The sequence below is a fragment of the Pseudophryne corroboree genome, chromosome 6, assembly GCF_028390025.1.
Source record: "Pseudophryne corroboree isolate aPseCor3 chromosome 6, aPseCor3.hap2, whole genome shotgun sequence".
Taxonomy (NCBI): domain Eukaryota; kingdom Metazoa; phylum Chordata; class Amphibia; order Anura; family Myobatrachidae; genus Pseudophryne; species Pseudophryne corroboree.
The window spans coordinates 573,349,527-573,368,081 of record NC_086449.1 but is presented as its reverse complement, the minus strand read 5'-3'; the positions used below and the strand labels follow the sequence as shown (position 1 = coordinate 573,368,081).

The following is an 18,555-nucleotide window of genomic DNA, read 5'->3' as shown; positions in this document are numbered from 1 at the left end:
CTTTCCTCTTTATCAATAATAAGACCCTCTTACTCCTTCGTGTAAGATGAGGAGGGTTCTCTTAATCGCCTTGTTCGCATCTTACTACATTTTGTACAAACATAATAAGTCTTAGTGTTCGTGGTAAGTGCTTTTGACCTTTGAAGCCGTACCCCCTAGAGCACTCCACAGTGCTTTCCCCCTTTATAATAGGAACAGAAAGACCGTAACGGGTGATGGGAGTAAAGGTACACTGGATTCATCTGGCTGGATCTTTGTATACACTACACACAAAACAAAAAATAAAAATTTATAATAATAATAATAATAATAATAATATCACCAGCCTCGTTGCAACCCTTGCACACCCAACTGTATTTCAGTTCTGAGGTCGGGGTTGTGATCCAGTCTTTCCCATCATTTCATCGGGATCTTTTGTTTAGAAGTCCCTTGAAAATTGAAAGCATAAAATTGCCTGTCAGAATACATTGAAAATCCATTGCAGCAGAGTGTTAAATATAAATGTCCAGTAGAGGGAGTAGTGCTCTATTATAATAACCCCTCCCTCTGCTCTGACTGGCCAGGAAGCCTGGCTATTCTAAAGGTAATAACGCCTGAGAGTCCTTTTGGCGCCTCTATTTGGTTTTAAAAATGGCCGCCATTTATTCAATTAATATTTAATAAATATTTTGGACCCCTCGTCCTAAACCCCCCAGCGCTGTAAAATCTGCCTGGATCGGTGGCTTGAACCCGGGTCACCCTGTACACTGGAGTCACTACTTCTCCAGCACTTCGGGTCCCCTGCCCTCTTGGATACTGTACCGCTCTGCGCGGCCAAAAACCCGGTCCCTGTCGCGTCTCTCACTATCCCCCCGCTGTCCCAGCTTGATGTGCCGTGAGGGAGCGCGTGGGACAGAGCAGTGTTACTGTCCCTAATCAAAACGGCAGAGGGAGAGCTGGATACCGCGGCTGCCAGCAGCGGTGAGACACTTGGTACGGAGACGGTGGAGGGCGGGATGTATATTGCAAGGGCAGCGTAGGGAGTACTGCTGCGGCTGCCAGCCGCGGGAGACACTAGCCGTGGTACGGAGACGGTGGAGGGCGGGATGTATATTGTCAGGGCAGCGTAGGGAAAGCTGCTGCGGCTGTCTAGCATGGAGGGAGGGGGGAGCGGGTGATGCTGCGCTGCTAGTCTGTTATCAGAATTTAAGTTAACCAGAAGGCAGCAGCGTGCAGAGGGACTAACATTATAAAGATCTCCTGCAGGAAGATCATCATTTTATGTAAACTAGGGCCCCTCTCTTACCACCAGTACTCACAGTAACCTGAGACACTCCTGACTCTGTGCTTCGGATTTTACTGTAGAGAGATGTAGATCCCTTTAGCTGGGCTCCTTGTCTCTCTTATTCTGAAGACCTTTGTCCCCCTTTGATTAGGTTGACACAGCCTTTCTTCTTTTGGTCAAACCTGCACCCTCCTTTCTTTAGGAGGGATTGGGCAGTTTTCCTTAGGTAAAAGCCTGTACCCTCCTTTTAGTTAGGAGGGATTGGGCAGTCATAGATGACAAAACATAAAAAAAAATAAAAAAAAATAATGCTATGTGGAGCAGGAGCTCCCATCTTGTGCTTCTTTCCTCCTAGCACAATTTTTCAAACTGAGGGAGGAGGGATGTGAAGGGGGAGGAGCCGGCGGTGCAGACAATGCTAATTTTAGATTTTGCCACACCTCCGGTTGCAAGCTTCACACCCCTACTGTATAAGACTCCAGTGTCCCCTAGTGGATGAAAGAGAAATGAAGGAGTCGGCCCGCAACCCTGGAATCCTCCAGGCGGAGGCCCGTCTCTTCAGGTTGACGGTTTCTGTTCAGGCTTGGAAGCTGGCTTTTTGCTAGCTCACTGCTTCCTACCCCTGGATTTAAACTGGGGTTGCTTAGGCTCCTCTTTAGCTTTCGCTTTGCCAACGAAATGAGCGAAATTTTAAACCCTTAGACTTAGGGTTATAGGTAGCCGGAAATCTGACCTTCTTTGATTCAGCCTCTGATTCTAGGATATCCGATAAAGGTTTTCCAATTAATATATTACCAACGAAAGGCAATGCTTCCAATTCTTTCTTGGATTCCGCATCTGCCTTCCAGGTACGTAGCCAAACTGCTCTGCGAGCGACTACTGTCAAGGCTGAAGCTTTGGAAGCAACTGTACCTACATCAATTGCTGCTTCTTCCAAGTACTGGGCAGATTGTCTTAAACAAAGAAAAAAAGACCCTTAGTGCGCTTAAATACTAATAGCAGCCCTTGGAGACCAAAAGAACCTTTCACCGTGATTCACAATAGTGTAATAAAACAATAGATGTGGCTCCACGTGGCGCTACTAAATACCCTCAAAACAAAAATCCTTACACAATGTAGTCGGATTTTGGTTCTCATAAATGGTAGAACTCATGTGATATACACAGTTTTGTAGTCAGATCGGTTCTCATAAATAGTGGAACTCATAGGTCTAAAATGCAAAAAACGTACAGAACATAGTGCAACTCTGTTATGAAAAAACACAGTCTTTAATTTGTATGGTCCCACTCACATAAAGCGGTATTAATATTGCGTGTAGATAATCAGAAGTACTGAGATAGCAGCTGTCACTCAATGGAACAGATCTCCTTCATAGACGACTTAAAAAGGAAAAGAAAGTAATAGTGCAACACCGTCTTAAAAGACAAGCAAATTTAATAATGAATGCACTCACAGACATAAAATAGAATACAGTATGTAGAGGATCGAAGAAACTCTTGTAAAGATGGGCTGCTGCTGAAGAAACAACTTTTAAGCATAATCACCGCAAAGTCCCAGTATTAAACCGTCTCCAGCCACTCCAAAACGCAGCTCCAATCCGCACGTCCTCGTCCTCACCAACTCCCTGCTTTAGCGCTTTCGGACTCCGTCCTTCATCAGAAGCTGAGACTTTGCGGTGATTATGCTTAAAAGTTGTTTCTTCAGCAGCAGCCCATCTTTACAAGAGTTTCTACGATCCTCTACATACTGTATTCTATTTTATGTCTGTGAGTGCATTCATTATTAAATTTGCTTGTCTTTTAAGACGGTGTTGCACTATTACTTTCTTTTCCTTTTTACAGTAAGTCATCTATGAAGGAGATCTGTTCCATTGAGTGACAGCTGCTATCTCAGTACTTCTGATTATCTACACGCAATATTAATACCGCTTTATGCGAGTGGGACCATACAAATTAAAGACAGTGTTTTTTCATAACACAGTTGCACTATGTTCTGTACGTTTTTTGCATTTTAGACCTATGAGTTCCACTATTTATGAGAACCGATCTGACTACAAAACTGTGTATATCACATGAGTTCTACCATTTATGAGAACCAAATCCGACTACATTGTGTAAGGATTTTTGTTTGAGGGTATTAAGTAGCGCCACGTGGAGATTGTCTTAAACGGCAAAAACGATCCTCTTGCTCCCTAGTAGGCAAAAACGATCCTCTTGCTCCCTAGTAGGCAAAAACGATCCTCTTGCTCCCTAGTAGTAGTCATTCTCTAGTTCCTCTATCCATTCGCCCATTACCTTTGCTACCCATGCCGAAGCCATAGCAGGTCTTACCACTGCTCCTACTAGAGAAAATATATTTTTCAAAAGACTATCTACCCTTCTGTCTGTGACATCATTTAGTGAGGTAGATGACAGTGGTAAAGCAGATTTATGCACAAATCGCAGAACATGTGCATCTACTTTTGGAAGAACTTCTCTTTTCGAACAATCCACAGCTGGGAATGGATAAAAAGAATCCCATCTTTTAGGAATCTTATACATTTTACTGGGCTCCGCCCAAGACTCATCCATCATTTCCGTCAACTCATCTGACGCTGGGAATTCAGCTTTCACTGATTTTGTTCGTTTAAATACAGGTGCTTTAGCTTTTAACACTGTCTTGGATGGCTCTTCCAATAAGAGAACAGCCTTCAGAGCATTAATAAGTTCAGCTACATCTTCTGAACTAAAACTCTGCGACTGATCATCATACAGAGTATTTGAATATACTGTATCATCATCTGTTGTATCATCTTGTGTAGTCTGCCACACAGACGTATCTGTCTTAGTCTTACCTGCCCCTTGGTTGCTTGTAGAGGCTACTGGAACCAAGCCATAGGAAGGGAGCTGCATGTATGGGTTCATAGTGTAACCTAACCCTTGAGGTGGTGCTACCGGAGTTAACCTGTCCGCTATAGAAGATAGAGTCTATGCGAACATATTCCATGGTGGCTCTGTTGGTGGTTGAACCAACTTCTGTTTTTTACTTCGCTGAAAAACGAAACAGTTTGCACACAAACCCTCATAAGTGACCAATTGATTCATATCAATTACCCCTGACTTACAAGATAAGCATGTTAGGGCTGTAGGAGTGCTTGATAAATTCTCCTCGTCACTTTTGCCGCTCACAGACATGGTAATAATCTGTTATTGACTACACAATTTGTGACTGAAAATCACACCATATGCAAGTATATAGAGGTGAGATCAATCTGACCACAGTGCACCTGATTTGAGGGTCAGAACAGGACTGACATTACACAGAAAAGTCAGCACACATACTAGCAGTCAGTCACATGTTAAAGCATTAGACACTGTCATATGAGAATACAACCTCCATAACAACTTACACATAAGTAGGAAAATTGTACTTCTGTTTTTAACTGGTTCTTTTTTTCAACATAACATGCAGAAAACACAGTAATATACAGGTCTCATATGCAATAGGTACTAAAAATTAACAATTCATACTAAGAAGTAGAGAGAATTTTTAGTACTGTATACCCTGCCTCCAAAGAACGGGATACAGGGAGACTCACCACACTTCCATATCCAAGCAAATACGCTCGTAAGACGCTGAGTGGATTCAGACGCTACTGATGTACACTACCGCTCTTGATAACTGATAAAGGACACGGACGCTCACTGACGGACACGGACGCTGAGCGACTTCCACGTGTATGCAGACGCTAAGGCCTGCGACTCGGTCTGGGCGGGATCTCTAGTGTACACAACCGCAGTGTCTAAGCTGCGACCGAGTACGCTCGTGGTAGCGTCTGAGCCGGAAGTGAAGTCATTCAGTTCATGAAACGAGAGACGCGCGGAAACTGGCCATGAACTCGGAGGAGGGGCGGCCAGGAGAGCGTTTGAATCCCCCTGTTGACTTAAACTCCCAGTATCGCGGCCTCTACCTAGTCCTGGCGCCTATGATCCCCGGAGCGTAGCGCTATCGCACTTGAGATGTTCGGCGCATCAACACACTGTTTGTAGTCTCCACCAAATCAGTGTAGCTGTGTCCTGATCCCTCTAGTAAGAGGAAGTCCATAGACTCACCGTCTCCCCATGCTCCAGCCATAGCCTGGTTACGTCTGCTGGACCTGCTAGAACATCCGACACAGACGCCCGACGAGACAGCACTAATACCCGAAGGTAAGCGTTGTTGCGACCCGGTGGGGAGTTGTTGGAGTGACTCTTTCTAGTATGCGTTTAAGACGCTGTTAAGAGAAGTCGCTCAAAAAAATATAATAAGTCTATAAAAATAAAATAATAAGCTTGAGGCTGCTCTCACAGCAGCCCTGTGACCATGCGGCTTCCTGCCGCACCAAGCAAAAAACTGATTTGACTGAGTCAGGGGGCGGGACTATATGGTGAAGGCCCCAATGCATCTTGGGAGGCCAGAAAGCTCGTGACCGTGTTGGTGCCATTTCCGCTATTGCGCAACTATATCCCAATGTTATCCTGTGGACCCAGCCAGAGAAATATATATAAAAATGTTTTCATTAGGGCATCATAATTCATGCATGAAAGGGTTAATAAACATTCACAATTTGACGTTATTTGCAATAAACAACTTTAAACTGTATTTCAAACAATTATTTCTATGTATCCCGCGTTTGAAGATACCCAATCAGCACTGTTTCTGAGAGGCCACCTCATAGTCACTCCTCAATGAATGGGCCGGCCCAGAGTCTCTCACTGTTTGGGCAGAAGCATCACTTATGACTACATAACGGGTAAGATGCCTATTCATCCAGTTGAGAGAGAATAATCAGTTTTGAATCTCCGGGAAACAAAAGGAATCAAATGGGGACAATGTACCATAATAGCTTTATCTACTTTACCTGTTTATCTAGGATGTCTCGGTACCGTACAAACTCATGAATAAGTTGCGCCGGCCCAAATAACCTCGTTTTTGATTTTAACCAATCCAGTGAAAACAGAAGGGAGCAGAGATCCTGTAAAACGGAAAATAAATTGAAAGAAAAACTTGAAATTGGTTCCAATGTATCAACGGAGAATAGACCTAAGGCAAAGAAGCTTGAAGGTAAACATATTACCCCATACTGAATGCTGTTATACAGTAACTATGTTATTTCCTGTTGGCTGGGAAAACTGTTGGCAGTGCACAGCTCACTATGGAATCCTGACACTGACAATGCAGACGGGTTCCTGATGCGAGTATGAGGATTTGGGTTAGGGTTAGGTTGCGGGAGGCTAGAATTAGGCTTTGGGGGAAGGGGGGGGGGGGGGGGGGACCAGTTAGGGTTAGGCTGCAGAGGGGGATGGTTAGGGTTATGCCGCATGAGGAGTTGGTTAGGGTTAGGTATAGGGGTACAGGAAAAATATTAAAGCATAAGCTCCTTGAAAGGGGATAATATACACAAAACTTCTCCCAGCTGACCTCAGTAATACTATGTAAATAAGTGGTAGGACAGAGCATGCCAGGAAGAAATGATAGTCAGTAGTGATTAGGACACCTAAGTTGATTAACAAGCAAGTATATGTAAATTTACCTACTTGGTGCATGTTTGCCTGAGCCATGTGGTAAGCTAGGTAATGGTACCAGTATACACAATCCTCTTTCTCCGCGGTAGGTAGAACTTGTGAATAGTGTTTATGATACTGAGCAACAAGCTTGGCATGGAGGGCCTGAAAAAAAAATAAAAAAAATTTAGTAACAAGCACGGTCAGACTCAATGTATAAAGTTGTTGCTTTATAGAAATAAAAATATAGAAGTTGATGTAGCAAATTACTGTAACCAATGTGTTCATACAGGCAGCCGATCTCGGTTCCTCTCAGTGAGAAAATCCAGCTGAAGATCATGCAAATAATACAGAAATGACTTTCCATTGCGATCGCAGTACAATAATGACTTATTGACAAACTCCTGGAGCATATCCTCCACATCCTCACTCTCCATGTCCCACAGGATGCACAGAACCTGTAAGTAAGACATGGTAGGTTATTATTTATAAGGCGCCACAAGTGGTCCGCAGCAACAGCAGGATAGTACAGAATACACAGAACACTGCATAACATTACAGCCACCAAGACAAACAGAGCACAGGTAACCATTAGCACCACAGTTCTCAGTACATGATACAGCTGGGACACACTGTGAGTGAGGGAGTAATCAGCGAAGGGTGGAACGAATAGCAGGAGTAAAGCCACTGAAGAAACGAACGGCTGTGAGCGAGAGGAATTACGGGCTCAATGGAGTAGGTGAGGTAGAGTAAGTGAAGGCTGTCATTGAAGTGCTAGAAAAGATGGCTGTGAGAACAGAAGGGAGGAGAATCCTGCTCCTAGGAGCTTACAATCTAGGGGAGAAGAGATGACATGAGGGGTAAGCATGTGGATGGGAACCTGTGGGCAGAAGGTAGGCAAGGTAGAGATGACTAAGGTAGGAGGGTGGGATGAGTGACCTGGTGACAAGGTTAAGTGGTGGAAGGGTATGCTTTGATGAACAGGCGAGTTTTCAGTGCACATCTAAGGTGAACACATGTGCATGTATGCAACTGAGACTAGTGTACACAGAAGGATTCAGAGTACACTGCTCACCCTCAGACAGAATGGAAGAGCTCCATACTGTGGTTAAGTATAATCAAATATGTTATATTGCAATACCTGAGTGATAACAATACCAACAACAATAAAAACAGCAGCAATGCCAGGTTGGACTTTGCATAGCTAAGGTTCTAGCTTTGTCTATTTTAGGTTCTCCAAGGGTCGCTTATGAAAGGCATAGGTGTAACGCATTTATACAGATGTGTCCTTGTACACGGTGCGTTTACACCATAGAACAAAAGACGTTCAGTGCAGCATTCGCTACGAGAAGCATACCATACTGTATTTTTTATTTATATTTAGTCGCATCACACACAGCAAAAAGTCGCTCACAGTGTACTAGAGACCACACAGAAATTGTTATAACACATGTAGAAATTGGAGATGAACATAACTGAACTTGTAACGAAAGGCTGCGACAGGCGCTCATCAGGGCGTTATTTACACAGATCCACACTCCGTCATATACAAAAGTCGCATGCCCCAACGATCAGTGTACGCTAGCAATGCAGCTTTGTTGCTTCCAGTTGCATTATTTATGCAAATAGGGCACAAAAAGATGCTCAGCAAGGCCCACATAGGTCTCACAGTATAAAGGGCACATCTGTATGGACACTGCACAGCCAGCTGAATATGCACATGATTAGGATTGCCACCTCATCACTTTAATTCTGGACACATATTAATTACACAGTTTCTGTGGCTGGCTGACTTCAAGACTCCATTTCATCTGGTTTTAATCAGCCACAGAACCTGTGTAATTAATATGTGTCTAGAGTTAAAGGGATGAGGTCACAACCCTACGCATAAAGGATACAGTAAAAGCATGGTTGCCTACTCTCCCGCAATCAGCGGGAGGCTCCCATTTTTCATGAGTCTCCCACTGCCCCACAAAAGCTCGGGGTCCTCCCAGTTCTTCATTCTACTCGCAGAAAGTGCGAACTGCGCATGCGCGAAGGGGATGTCATATTATTTAAATGCCGGTCACCAATACCCACAACCACACTGTGGCCCTCATTTAAATAATATGACGCCCATATCATGACGCCGCCTGTGCAGACTCCGCCCCCGGCATTCCGGACTTACACATGTGCAGTCCGCATTTTCCTGATGTCAGGAAACAAGGGTCCACTGTCCAGCCACCACGGAGTTATGGGTAGCTGTGGCTTTGCCGGGAAGTCGTATCCCCCGGCTCTAGTACTGCACTTGTACCAGCTCCGCATGCTCCTCCCTGCATCTGCACAGCGAGAGGAGGCAAGATCAGCAGCAGATTATAGGGTGAGAGAGCTGAGGCTGGGGTGCCTCAGGTGGAACGGGCATAGCAGCAATGGAGCCCAGCCGTGACCGGGGAGGAGCAGAGAAACCTGGGCAGGAATGAGGTCAGAGATATGTGTGTGGTGGTCCGCGTGTGCACAGGAAGCTGAGGAGTGAGGAGAGCTATGGGCCACCTGATTTATGTGGCCGCATGAGTAACTAAGTGCAGGAACTCAGTCCAGTGAGTAGGGATATAGCAGAGCTATGTGGACTTCCCTCCTCCTACTTTGCTGCAGGACCTCCTACTCCGAGTTCTCTGTGTTCTTCTCACTTGCCCACTTGAAGCCCCACCTCCCGTCGCTGCACAGCTGTCAGTCAGCAATAGGAGGCTGGAGCTCACTAATTAGCACTTGTAAGGCTGAGCTGGCTTAAAGAGGGGAGCTCAAGGCATGTTCCGTGGCACTCCTTCTCTGAGGTGTTCTCTCTCCTCCTATTGCTGCTACTTTCTTTACTTTTAAAAAAACAGAGATTGTAGGCAGAATCCCCATATGCAAATCAGCACAAGTCTCCTGGAAACTGTCCTGGTTATTGGTCTGTGCAGCAGCCGTCTCCATTCCTGGATGCCCCTCTCTCTGAGTCTGCGTGTGTCAATGTATTGGGCAGAGAATTAAGTGTTATTAGATTCAGTCCTCATGAGATAGATACTTCATGCATCAAAAACATCAATTATTCATATATGCAAATTTTGCACACTGTCTGTCTTTCTTAAATCAATCAAAATAGTTAAAACCCAAATGATGCTAAAGGGGGGTACACACGTAGAGATGTGTGCTTAAATTCTAAGCAATCTGACTAGATTGCTTAGAAATTAAACTCACATCTCTCCGTGTGTATAGCCCATAGCGCTATTGCCGACTCTAGATTGGCCTGCATGCTGGTCAAATCTAGTCAGATTGCTCACTTCACCGCTGGGTGAAGTGAGCGGTTTTTGTTTTTACCCCTCGCTAAGCACACATTGCACACACATACCAAACCAGGTATTTTTGTAATTACATTATATTAATGGTTAAGATTGTGTGTAAATGTTATTTCTCCTACATCCACTGGGGGACAAAGGAGTTACGCTGTTGTATAGCCAGAGGGTGAGTGGAGCCTGGCAATTTAAATATGAAGATTTGAAACAGGCTCCTCCCCTCTCTATACCCCACCTGACTTTAGTGTAAGTGTCCGGCGGAGCCGGGTGCTTGTGAAAGCTGCTGCTGCAGCCTGGAAGATTCTTTTATTTTTTTATTTCTTTTATTATTATTTCTGTATCCAGGTGCTGACACCGGTCTGGAGATTCCAGAAGTCCAGCCATTTACGTAGGGGGCCCTTCATCTATGACCCCCTTTTCTTCTGCCCACAAGTTCCTTAGGACACTAATGTTGTTTTATCCATATTGCAGTTTGATATCTTTGAATAATGAGACTCTGTTGAATTGAGGTATTTGACTTGGAAGACCGTTTTACTTCTGGCAATTGCTTCCACCAGGAGTGCGTCTGACCTTAGTAAATTCTCATGTCGTTATCATTATTTGGTTTTCCATGATGACAGAGTGGAGCTCTGTACTAAACTTTCCTTTTTGCCTAAGGCGGTTTCCAATTGTCACATTAATTAACCTCTAGTGGTCTTGGCCTTTCCTAATGAGGACCCTTCATCTGCTCATTCTCTAGATGTGGTTAGTGCCCTGAAGTGTTCAAAACAGATAATCTGGTTGTGGTCTATGATGCCAACAAAAAGGGCCTGGCCAGCCTCTAAGCAGATGGTGGCTCGATGGCTTTGGGCAATTATTAGGCAGGCTTGTGTTGCTTGTGGGCACCCAGTGCTTCTCCAGATTTCGGCACATTCCACATGGCCAGTGGACACCTCTTGGGCTGCGCTTCACAGGGCTTGTGCAGCACAGCTATGTCAGGCTGCCACCTAGTTGTCTATGCTTACTTTTGTAAAATTAAAAACGTAAAAACAAGTATTATAATAGTCACCAAATAATGTCAGAGGTACCTGTGTTGGCACTTTCACATCCTTTTCTATGACAGAGAAATCATTGTAGTATTCCTTTAGATGGTCTTTCAGTCTATCCACACTCATAGACATAGCTTCATCAAGTGCTTCATAATCATATGACGAAGACTTCCTTATCCTTTTAAATTGTTTTCTTTTAAGCTGGCTGAGGTAGAATTGCCAGCGACTGGGGAATTCTCGCAGCAGAGCTCCAATCAAAGACACTACAAGAGGTGAGCCTGCAAAGAGAGAGAGAGAGAGAGAGAGAGAGAGAGAGAGAGAGAGAGAGAGAGAAAAGAAAAAAAAGAAAATAGAAAAAAAAAAGAGGAAAAATTAAAAACAAAGAATATTTTTCTACAGGACTATGTGAAAATTATTCTTGCTTATTAGATCTCAGACATGCTGCTATTAATTGGGTGTGTGCCTGTCTGCAGGAGTGAGCAGCAACCATCAACAACATACGGGATATGACAGTGACTGCATTTACTAAATGTGAGCCAGTGTTAGCACTTAGGAAAACATCAAATGCTGATAAAAGGCACTTGCAGGGGTGCCATGGGTTGGTGGTCCAGGAACAATTCAAATTATTTATGGCAAATTTGGTCTAGTGGTGCCGTGACGAAATGCTGATACTCTAGGGCGCCATGATTCAAGAACGTTTGGGAATCACTGCTCTATTTATAATGGCATTGCTTGGTCACTTGGTCCAAAAGACAAAACTGTCTTTAAGGCCCTGTAACTACAGCCTGTTTGTCTTAAAATGTTTATGTTTGCATTATGTCGCTATATTATCCTCTTCTTCACAAGCACTTTTGGGCCATAAGGTGTACTCTGTTTACTTTTTTCCTGCACCTGCTGTTGTTTTAAATAAGAGGTGGTTTGTTCACTTAACCTTAAATCCTTTTGTCTGAAGCTGGCCAGGGTACACTGGACCATGGGATTCCAGGTTGGCTGGAGGAGTTGGCACATAAACTATACTGCAGCTTTAAATTCTAAGCCCCTCCCCCTTGTAACCCCAGAATTCCAGTACTTCTTTAAAAGGAGTCTGGAAATTAGTAGCAGAAACCCAATAAAAGTGCTATAACAATCAAACAAACCAGAAGGGAAAAGAAGGTCAGGAACCAAACCTCGCACGATAGAGCGTGAGGGAAGGAACGCAGTGTTCTCCAGCCTGCTTCATAGAAAAGGATTCAACAGTAAGTGACCAAAAATCCTCTTCTCTTTCAGCAAGGCTGGGAAACACTGGACCATGGGACGTTCAACAGCCGCCCCCCCAAGGAAGGAAATGCTAAGGCTGCCTGACCGAAGAACTGTATGCTTATTAGGTCTCAGACATGCTGCTATTAATTGTCGCTAGAGACAAGAACCTGAAAACGCTAAAAACGTGTGGACAGAGTATCTGACCTGTTTCATCAAAGCTTTGTGTTGTGCCTAGAGATCGCCACTGCCCCTACGCAGACACCCTGTACTATGTATGTGCATTGTACATAACAAGCAGAGAATCTGTGTCGGACAGAAAAAGTCTCCACGCAAAACTGCAGAGCTTGAACTATGTCTAGGAACAGTAAGGAGAACCGCGTTAACGTAATGGAAGAGGAGACAAATCTGGTAACAGACTGGGCTGTGGCATTAGTCATAAGGAAGATAGCTTTGCTATAATGAATTGAAGATCTGCTGAATGTTTGAGAGTTGACAGGACCAAATAAATATCCCACCGTGCAGTTGTCAAATGAAAACCGGTAGTGGAATAAGCCCACACCTCTTAAACAGGTACTAGAAGGAGGGCCAAATGCTGTTGGAAAAAAATTTACACAGGTAGATGAAACCTTTAGCGCTAAAAAAAAAAAAAAGTGTCAAAAGCAGTTCTGGAGGAAAGGGAGATGCCACTAGAGACTTGCCAACAATTTAAAAGTGTTGGTATACCCCAATATGAGTTGCCAGTCTAGAGCCACTAAGATTGTAATCACACGTGAACCCTGATGCAGGTGCTTTCAGGAGGCAACCTCAGGTCCAGTGGTAGCGGATACACTAGATGAGAATTTTACAGAACTGTAATGGCAGTCACTGCAAAAAGACATGAGTACCTATATCCCGCACAGAATTGTGGAACTTTGAAGATGCTTTGAAAGTCTATGAGATTCTCTTGTGGAGAGTCTCCACGTCCGAACCGGTCGATGGACTATTCCTGGAAGTAGAAACCACAAATTTCACTGTTGGCGGTTTACAGATACTGTACCTACACCACTGCCGTAGCACTGAACGGCTGAATACAAACTGGCTTTTAAGAGAGTTAGAAAAAAGGCTGCGAGCTAGAGTACAGTAATTGTCAGATACAGCAGTAAGGCCAAAAAAGAATCCCAGCCCAACTCAATGTCCAAAACGCAAAAGTGCGATGTCGGCTAGAAGAAGCCATGTAGCCTTAACAAAGAACAAGGTAGAAGTCTTGTTGTAGCGGTTGAACAAGAACAATGACGGTTAGATGGAACAGACTGGCCAATACCACATTTAAACACTTTATTCCAGATATAAGTGTGAAGACCCAAGAGCACGGCCACGTTTAAACATTTTATTGCAGATATAAGTGTGAAGGCCCAAAGAGCATGGCCACGTTTAAACATTTTATTCCAGATATAAGTGTGAAGGCCCAAAGAGCACGGCCACTATAATGTGAAGATGTGTGACACTGTGGAGCAGGTTATCCTCAACAAATAACTTTCAAGTGGAAACAATGTTAAACCCCACCCCATGTCTCACGCTCTATCTGAAAGAGCTAGTATAAGATGTACTGCTAACAAGGGAGGGAACACTACGCTTAAAAGGAGGTAAACAAAAAAAACAAAAAGGTATCCAGCGCCCATAGAAGCACCACAGTACAATTGAACAAGGTGGGACACCAACTTGCTAAGAGCATGAGCCCCTGTACTGTAGGTTGTATTACAGTTGACGCAGTGTCCCTTAATGCTTGCGAGGGACTGGTTAGTACCAGACAGCTCACAGAAAACCTGAGTTAGCAACTGTATACATAGCCTTAGTGGAAGTTGAACTGGCGCTCTCCTGAACCTGCAATTGCCGGTTTTCTTGTCTTACCTCTGGTACCTCTAGCCGTATTGGAGGCACCTCTGGCTCTAGATCTAAATCTGTTAGACCGAAAGGACTGGGTAGACGGTCCCGAGTAGGAACATCTAGCTGGTGGGGCCCCAGTGGGGAGAAACGTTGATTTCCCCCCAGTTACCTTAGAATTCCATGTATCCAACTCCACCCCAAGGAGCCAATCACCTGAAAAAGGGAGGCTCTCTACACTGCGCTTAAACTCTGCTATTCACTAACGCAACCACAAAACTCTGCGCGCCGACACTGCCATAGCAGTAGTCCTAGCATTTATATTGCCTATCTCCTTGAGAGAGTCACACAGGACGTGTGCATGTGTTTTATGAGAGTCACTGAATGAGTCCTGAATGTGTTTTACGAGAGTCACAGTAGTGACCAGGGGCATATTCCCTGAGAGGCCCTCCTGAATTTGAGTAGCCCACGTATGAATGGCATGAGTTATCCAGCAACCTGCAATGACCGTTCTTTGTGATATACCTGCTGCAGTGTAGATAGACTTCAGGTTAGGTTTCTATTTTCCTATACCCAGGGTCCTTTATGGTAAAGGAGCCTGCAGCTGGCAGTACCGCCTTCTTAGATGGGCGAGAGACGGATACGTCAACAGCCGGGGGTTCTTCCCAGATTTTCCTGCCTTCAGGAGCAAATGGGAAAGTATGCAAAAACCGTTTTGACACTTGTTATTTTTTATCTGGATTTTTCCAGGTTAATTTAAATAGGTCATCTAACTCAGCAGAATCAGGGAAAGGGACACTGAGCTTGTTCTGTGTGAAGAAAAATTACTGATGTGACGCAGTGTCCTCTAGAGGGCGTTTTAAGACGTCCCGTATAGTCAAAATGAGAGGCTCAATACCCTGTGTAGGAGGGGAATCCCCAGTAACGGGTTCCAATTCCTCCCTCTCCTCCTGTATCTCCTCATCAGATTCTGAGAGTAAGGCAGGTAACCCACGTTTGAGTGGTCCTGAGTTAGAGAGTGGGGGCTGTGGAACATCTGCCCTTGCAGACAGGTCTGCAACAGCCTGCTGCAGTTGCTGTGTTTTTTTGAGTATTAGCAGTGAGCTGTGATGACATATCTGACATCATGGCTTTTATGGCACCTAGCCAGGAAGGCTCTTAACCTTCCCTCAAGTCCCCTCACTGTGCTGTGAGGACTGATTACATTGTTCACATGATATTGAACCTCTGATTGCCAACCCCAAGCACTGCAGATTGCCCATGAGGAGGTGGAGGAGATGTTCAAGAGGGTCAATCCAAGGAAGGCACCCGGTCCTGACAGAGTATCCCCATCTGCCCTAAGGGCATGCACCGTCAGCTAGCCCCCATATTCTCCAAAATATTTAATGAATCGCTAAAAATACGCAAAGTTCCCTCCTGCTTCAAAATCTCCACAATCGTTCTGATCCCCAAGAAACCTAATATCACAAGCCTGAACGACTACAGACCGATTGCACTGATGTCTGTGGTTCTGAAAGTGTTCGAGCGCCTGGTTCTGAACCATCTTAAAGCTGTGACCAGCCCCCATCTAGACAGCCTTCAGTGTGCCTACTGAGGGAATTGGTGCGTTGAGGATGCTGTCAACCTGGGCCTGCATCACATCCTGCGGCATCTGGAGACACCTGGAACCTGCGCGAGGATCCTGTTTGTATTGAAGGCTGAGCCGAAGTCTACAATCAACCCCAGCATTCTCTAACAAAAACTACTCCGTCTTGGAAGCAATCTGTTCCTGGATCGTGGACTTTCTGACAGACAGAATACAGGTAGTCAAAGCAGGGGGATTCACCTCCCAAGCTCGGTCCATCAGCACTGGGGCACCCCAGAGCTGTATCCTCTCACCCCTGCTCTTCTCCCTGTACACTAGTGACTGTTCCTCTGAGTCCCAGTCGGTTAAAATCATTAAATTCGCCGACGACACCACCGTCATCGGCCTCATAAAAGAACGGGATGAATCGGACTACAGATGGGAAGTGGATCGGTTGGCCCGGTGGTGCAGCTGTAACAACCTGGAGCTCAACCCATTTAAAAACGGTCGAGATGGTAGTAGACTTTAGGAAGAAACCAGCTGAAGCACCCCCACTAATCATAGCCGATAGTGCGGTGCCGCTAGTGGACTCCTTCAAGTTCCAGGGGACTACGATCTCTAGAGACCTCAAGTGGGGACCAAATGCAAATGCCACCATCGGAAAGGCGCAGCAGTGGCTGTTCTTCCTATGGCAACTTAAGAAGTTTAACATCCCACAGAATCTTCTGCTCCTCTTCTACTCCGCAATCGTAGAATCTGTCCTGTGCTCCTCGATTATCGCCTGGTATAGCCCTGCCAGCGAGAGAGACAAACGCAGGCTCCAAAGAGTGGTAAGGTCTGCTGAGAAGATCATCGGAGTTGACCTCCCACCTGTCCATGACCTATACCAGTCCAGAGCCAAAAAATGGGCGACTAGGATAGTCAATGATCCGCCGCACCCGGGCTATGGCGAGCTCAACCTTCTGCCATCCGGGAAAATATACAGGGCCATTCCCACCAGAACCAATAGAAGCCTCAAAAGCTTCTTTCCACAAGCAGTCCACCTGTTGAACTCCTGACAAATCGCCAGGTTGACTGACTGTCCAGTCGCTCTACTCCGATCTTCCGAATGGAACGAACACCGTGTACTTTTACATAATCTGTATACTACATATACGCCCCCCCCCCCCTCCCTCTTGTCTACGTGTTCCCTCCTGGCTGCTGAACTGTAAACCAAAAACAAATTCCTAGTATACGCAAGTGTGTGGCCAATAAAGCTGATTCTGATATAGAAGGAGAGAATCTGGTGTGACATACACTATACAATTGGTGTTTTTCCATGTTTACAGTAAACACTCATATACAGATACACACAGACAAGCCTTCCCTTACTGTATGTGAGAGGGAGACAGAGAGAAGGGACCAGCACACCCAAGCTAGACAGCCCCAGTGAGGCTGTAAGCTGATATATCACGGTGTAACACCAGAGTTTTTGACCTTTTCAGGACACAGATTGTGTACAATAGCGGCTCTCCCCCTCTGATACACCCTTGTACCAGTTTTCCAGCGTATCCTGAGTGTCTGGAGAAGCTGTGTGTGCCTGCTGCTGCAGCTGTAAGCAGAGGAAGGCGCCAAAACGCTGCTGGTCCCGCTCTGAGGAAGCTCCGCCCCCTGCAATGGCGCTGGAGCTTCAGTAATTTTTATACTGGCAAAAGTCCTCTTATGAGTATAAGATATCACACAAGTGCTAGTTTTACCCACCGCTGCCAGTGTACACAGGGGGGCTATAGCAGGTCCCCCCAGAAGGGTCCCGTATGCCTCCCCTGTGTTTTTGCCGCACCGGGAACCAGGAACCCCCCGTAGCAAGGCCCCCGGTTTGTACTCACCACTGATGTCACCTTCAAGCTATTGTTAGGGGTGTGTGGCGTGCTGCGATTGTGACCGCCAAGGCGTAGTGCCCCGCTGTACAACCACCTCTCAGGGCGGTGGTCCTGCAGCGGGAAAGCGGCTCCGACACCTCGCAAGGCCGGTGACCGTCCTCCCCTAACTCCCACGGTACAGGTATGCTGTTGCCCAAACAGCATACCGAAAATAATAAAGATTTAAAAGAAACTGAAGAAAACTCTCTGGAGCTCCGGAGTGTGCATACTCTCTTGAGGGCACTTTTTTCTAAACTGCCTGCAGGAGGGAACATAGAGGGGAGGAGCCGGCACACCCAGTTGAAGAAATTTAAAGTGCACCGGCTCCTTTGGACCCGTCTATAACCCATTGTACTAGATTCCCCCAATATCCCTTATGGATGCTAGAGAAATAAATTAGCAAAAATCTCCAAAACACTTTTTTCACGTTGTCATTATGGGGTATTGTGTGTAGAATTTTAAGGGAAAAAATGAATTTATTCTAGTTTGGAATGAGGCTGTAGCATAACAAAATGTGTAAAAACTCAAGTGCTGTGAATGCACTGTACTTAAATATATATATATATATATATATACACACACACACACACACACGTACGTACGTACGTGCGTGTGTGTGTGTCGGCTGTTTTATTGGTGTGCTGGCGACTGTCTCACTTTTAAAAGCCAGTAGTTAGTTCGCAGGTGAGTGTTACACACAGCAAGATGTAGCTTACATAAACACGCCTAGGAATATACAGACACCAATAGGTGAAAGTGCCACAGCAATATATACTGATAAACACCCATAGGGGAATGAAAGACACCGCAATATACAGTACATAGAGTACATATATATGCATAGGGTATATAGCGTACATCGTTACGCATAG

At 45.2% G+C, this 18,555-nt stretch overlaps 1 protein-coding gene across 7 annotated transcripts in view; it reads right to left on the bottom strand.

The window, feature by feature from the left end:
• The window catches only part of APAF1 (apoptotic peptidase activating factor 1), a 188,583-nt gene that overhangs the window by 98,406 nt on the left and 71,622 nt on the right, over positions 1 to 18,555 (bottom strand). For 6 of the 7 annotated variants that reach the window (XM_063927851.1, XM_063927854.1, XM_063927853.1 and 3 more), the window contains exons 8-11: positions 11,162 to 11,400; positions 7,077 to 7,244; positions 6,820 to 6,951; positions 6,144 to 6,257 (exon numbers count right to left, since the gene is read on the bottom strand). In XM_063927851.1, the coding sequence (XP_063783921.1) occupies positions 6,144 to 6,257; positions 6,820 to 6,951; positions 7,077 to 7,244; positions 11,162 to 11,400 (653 nt within the window). Of the gene's footprint in view, positions 1 to 6,143; positions 6,258 to 6,815; positions 6,952 to 7,076; positions 7,245 to 11,161; positions 11,401 to 18,555 lie in introns of all 7 variants that reach the window. The other variant, XM_063927855.1, reaches the window with a different exon arrangement.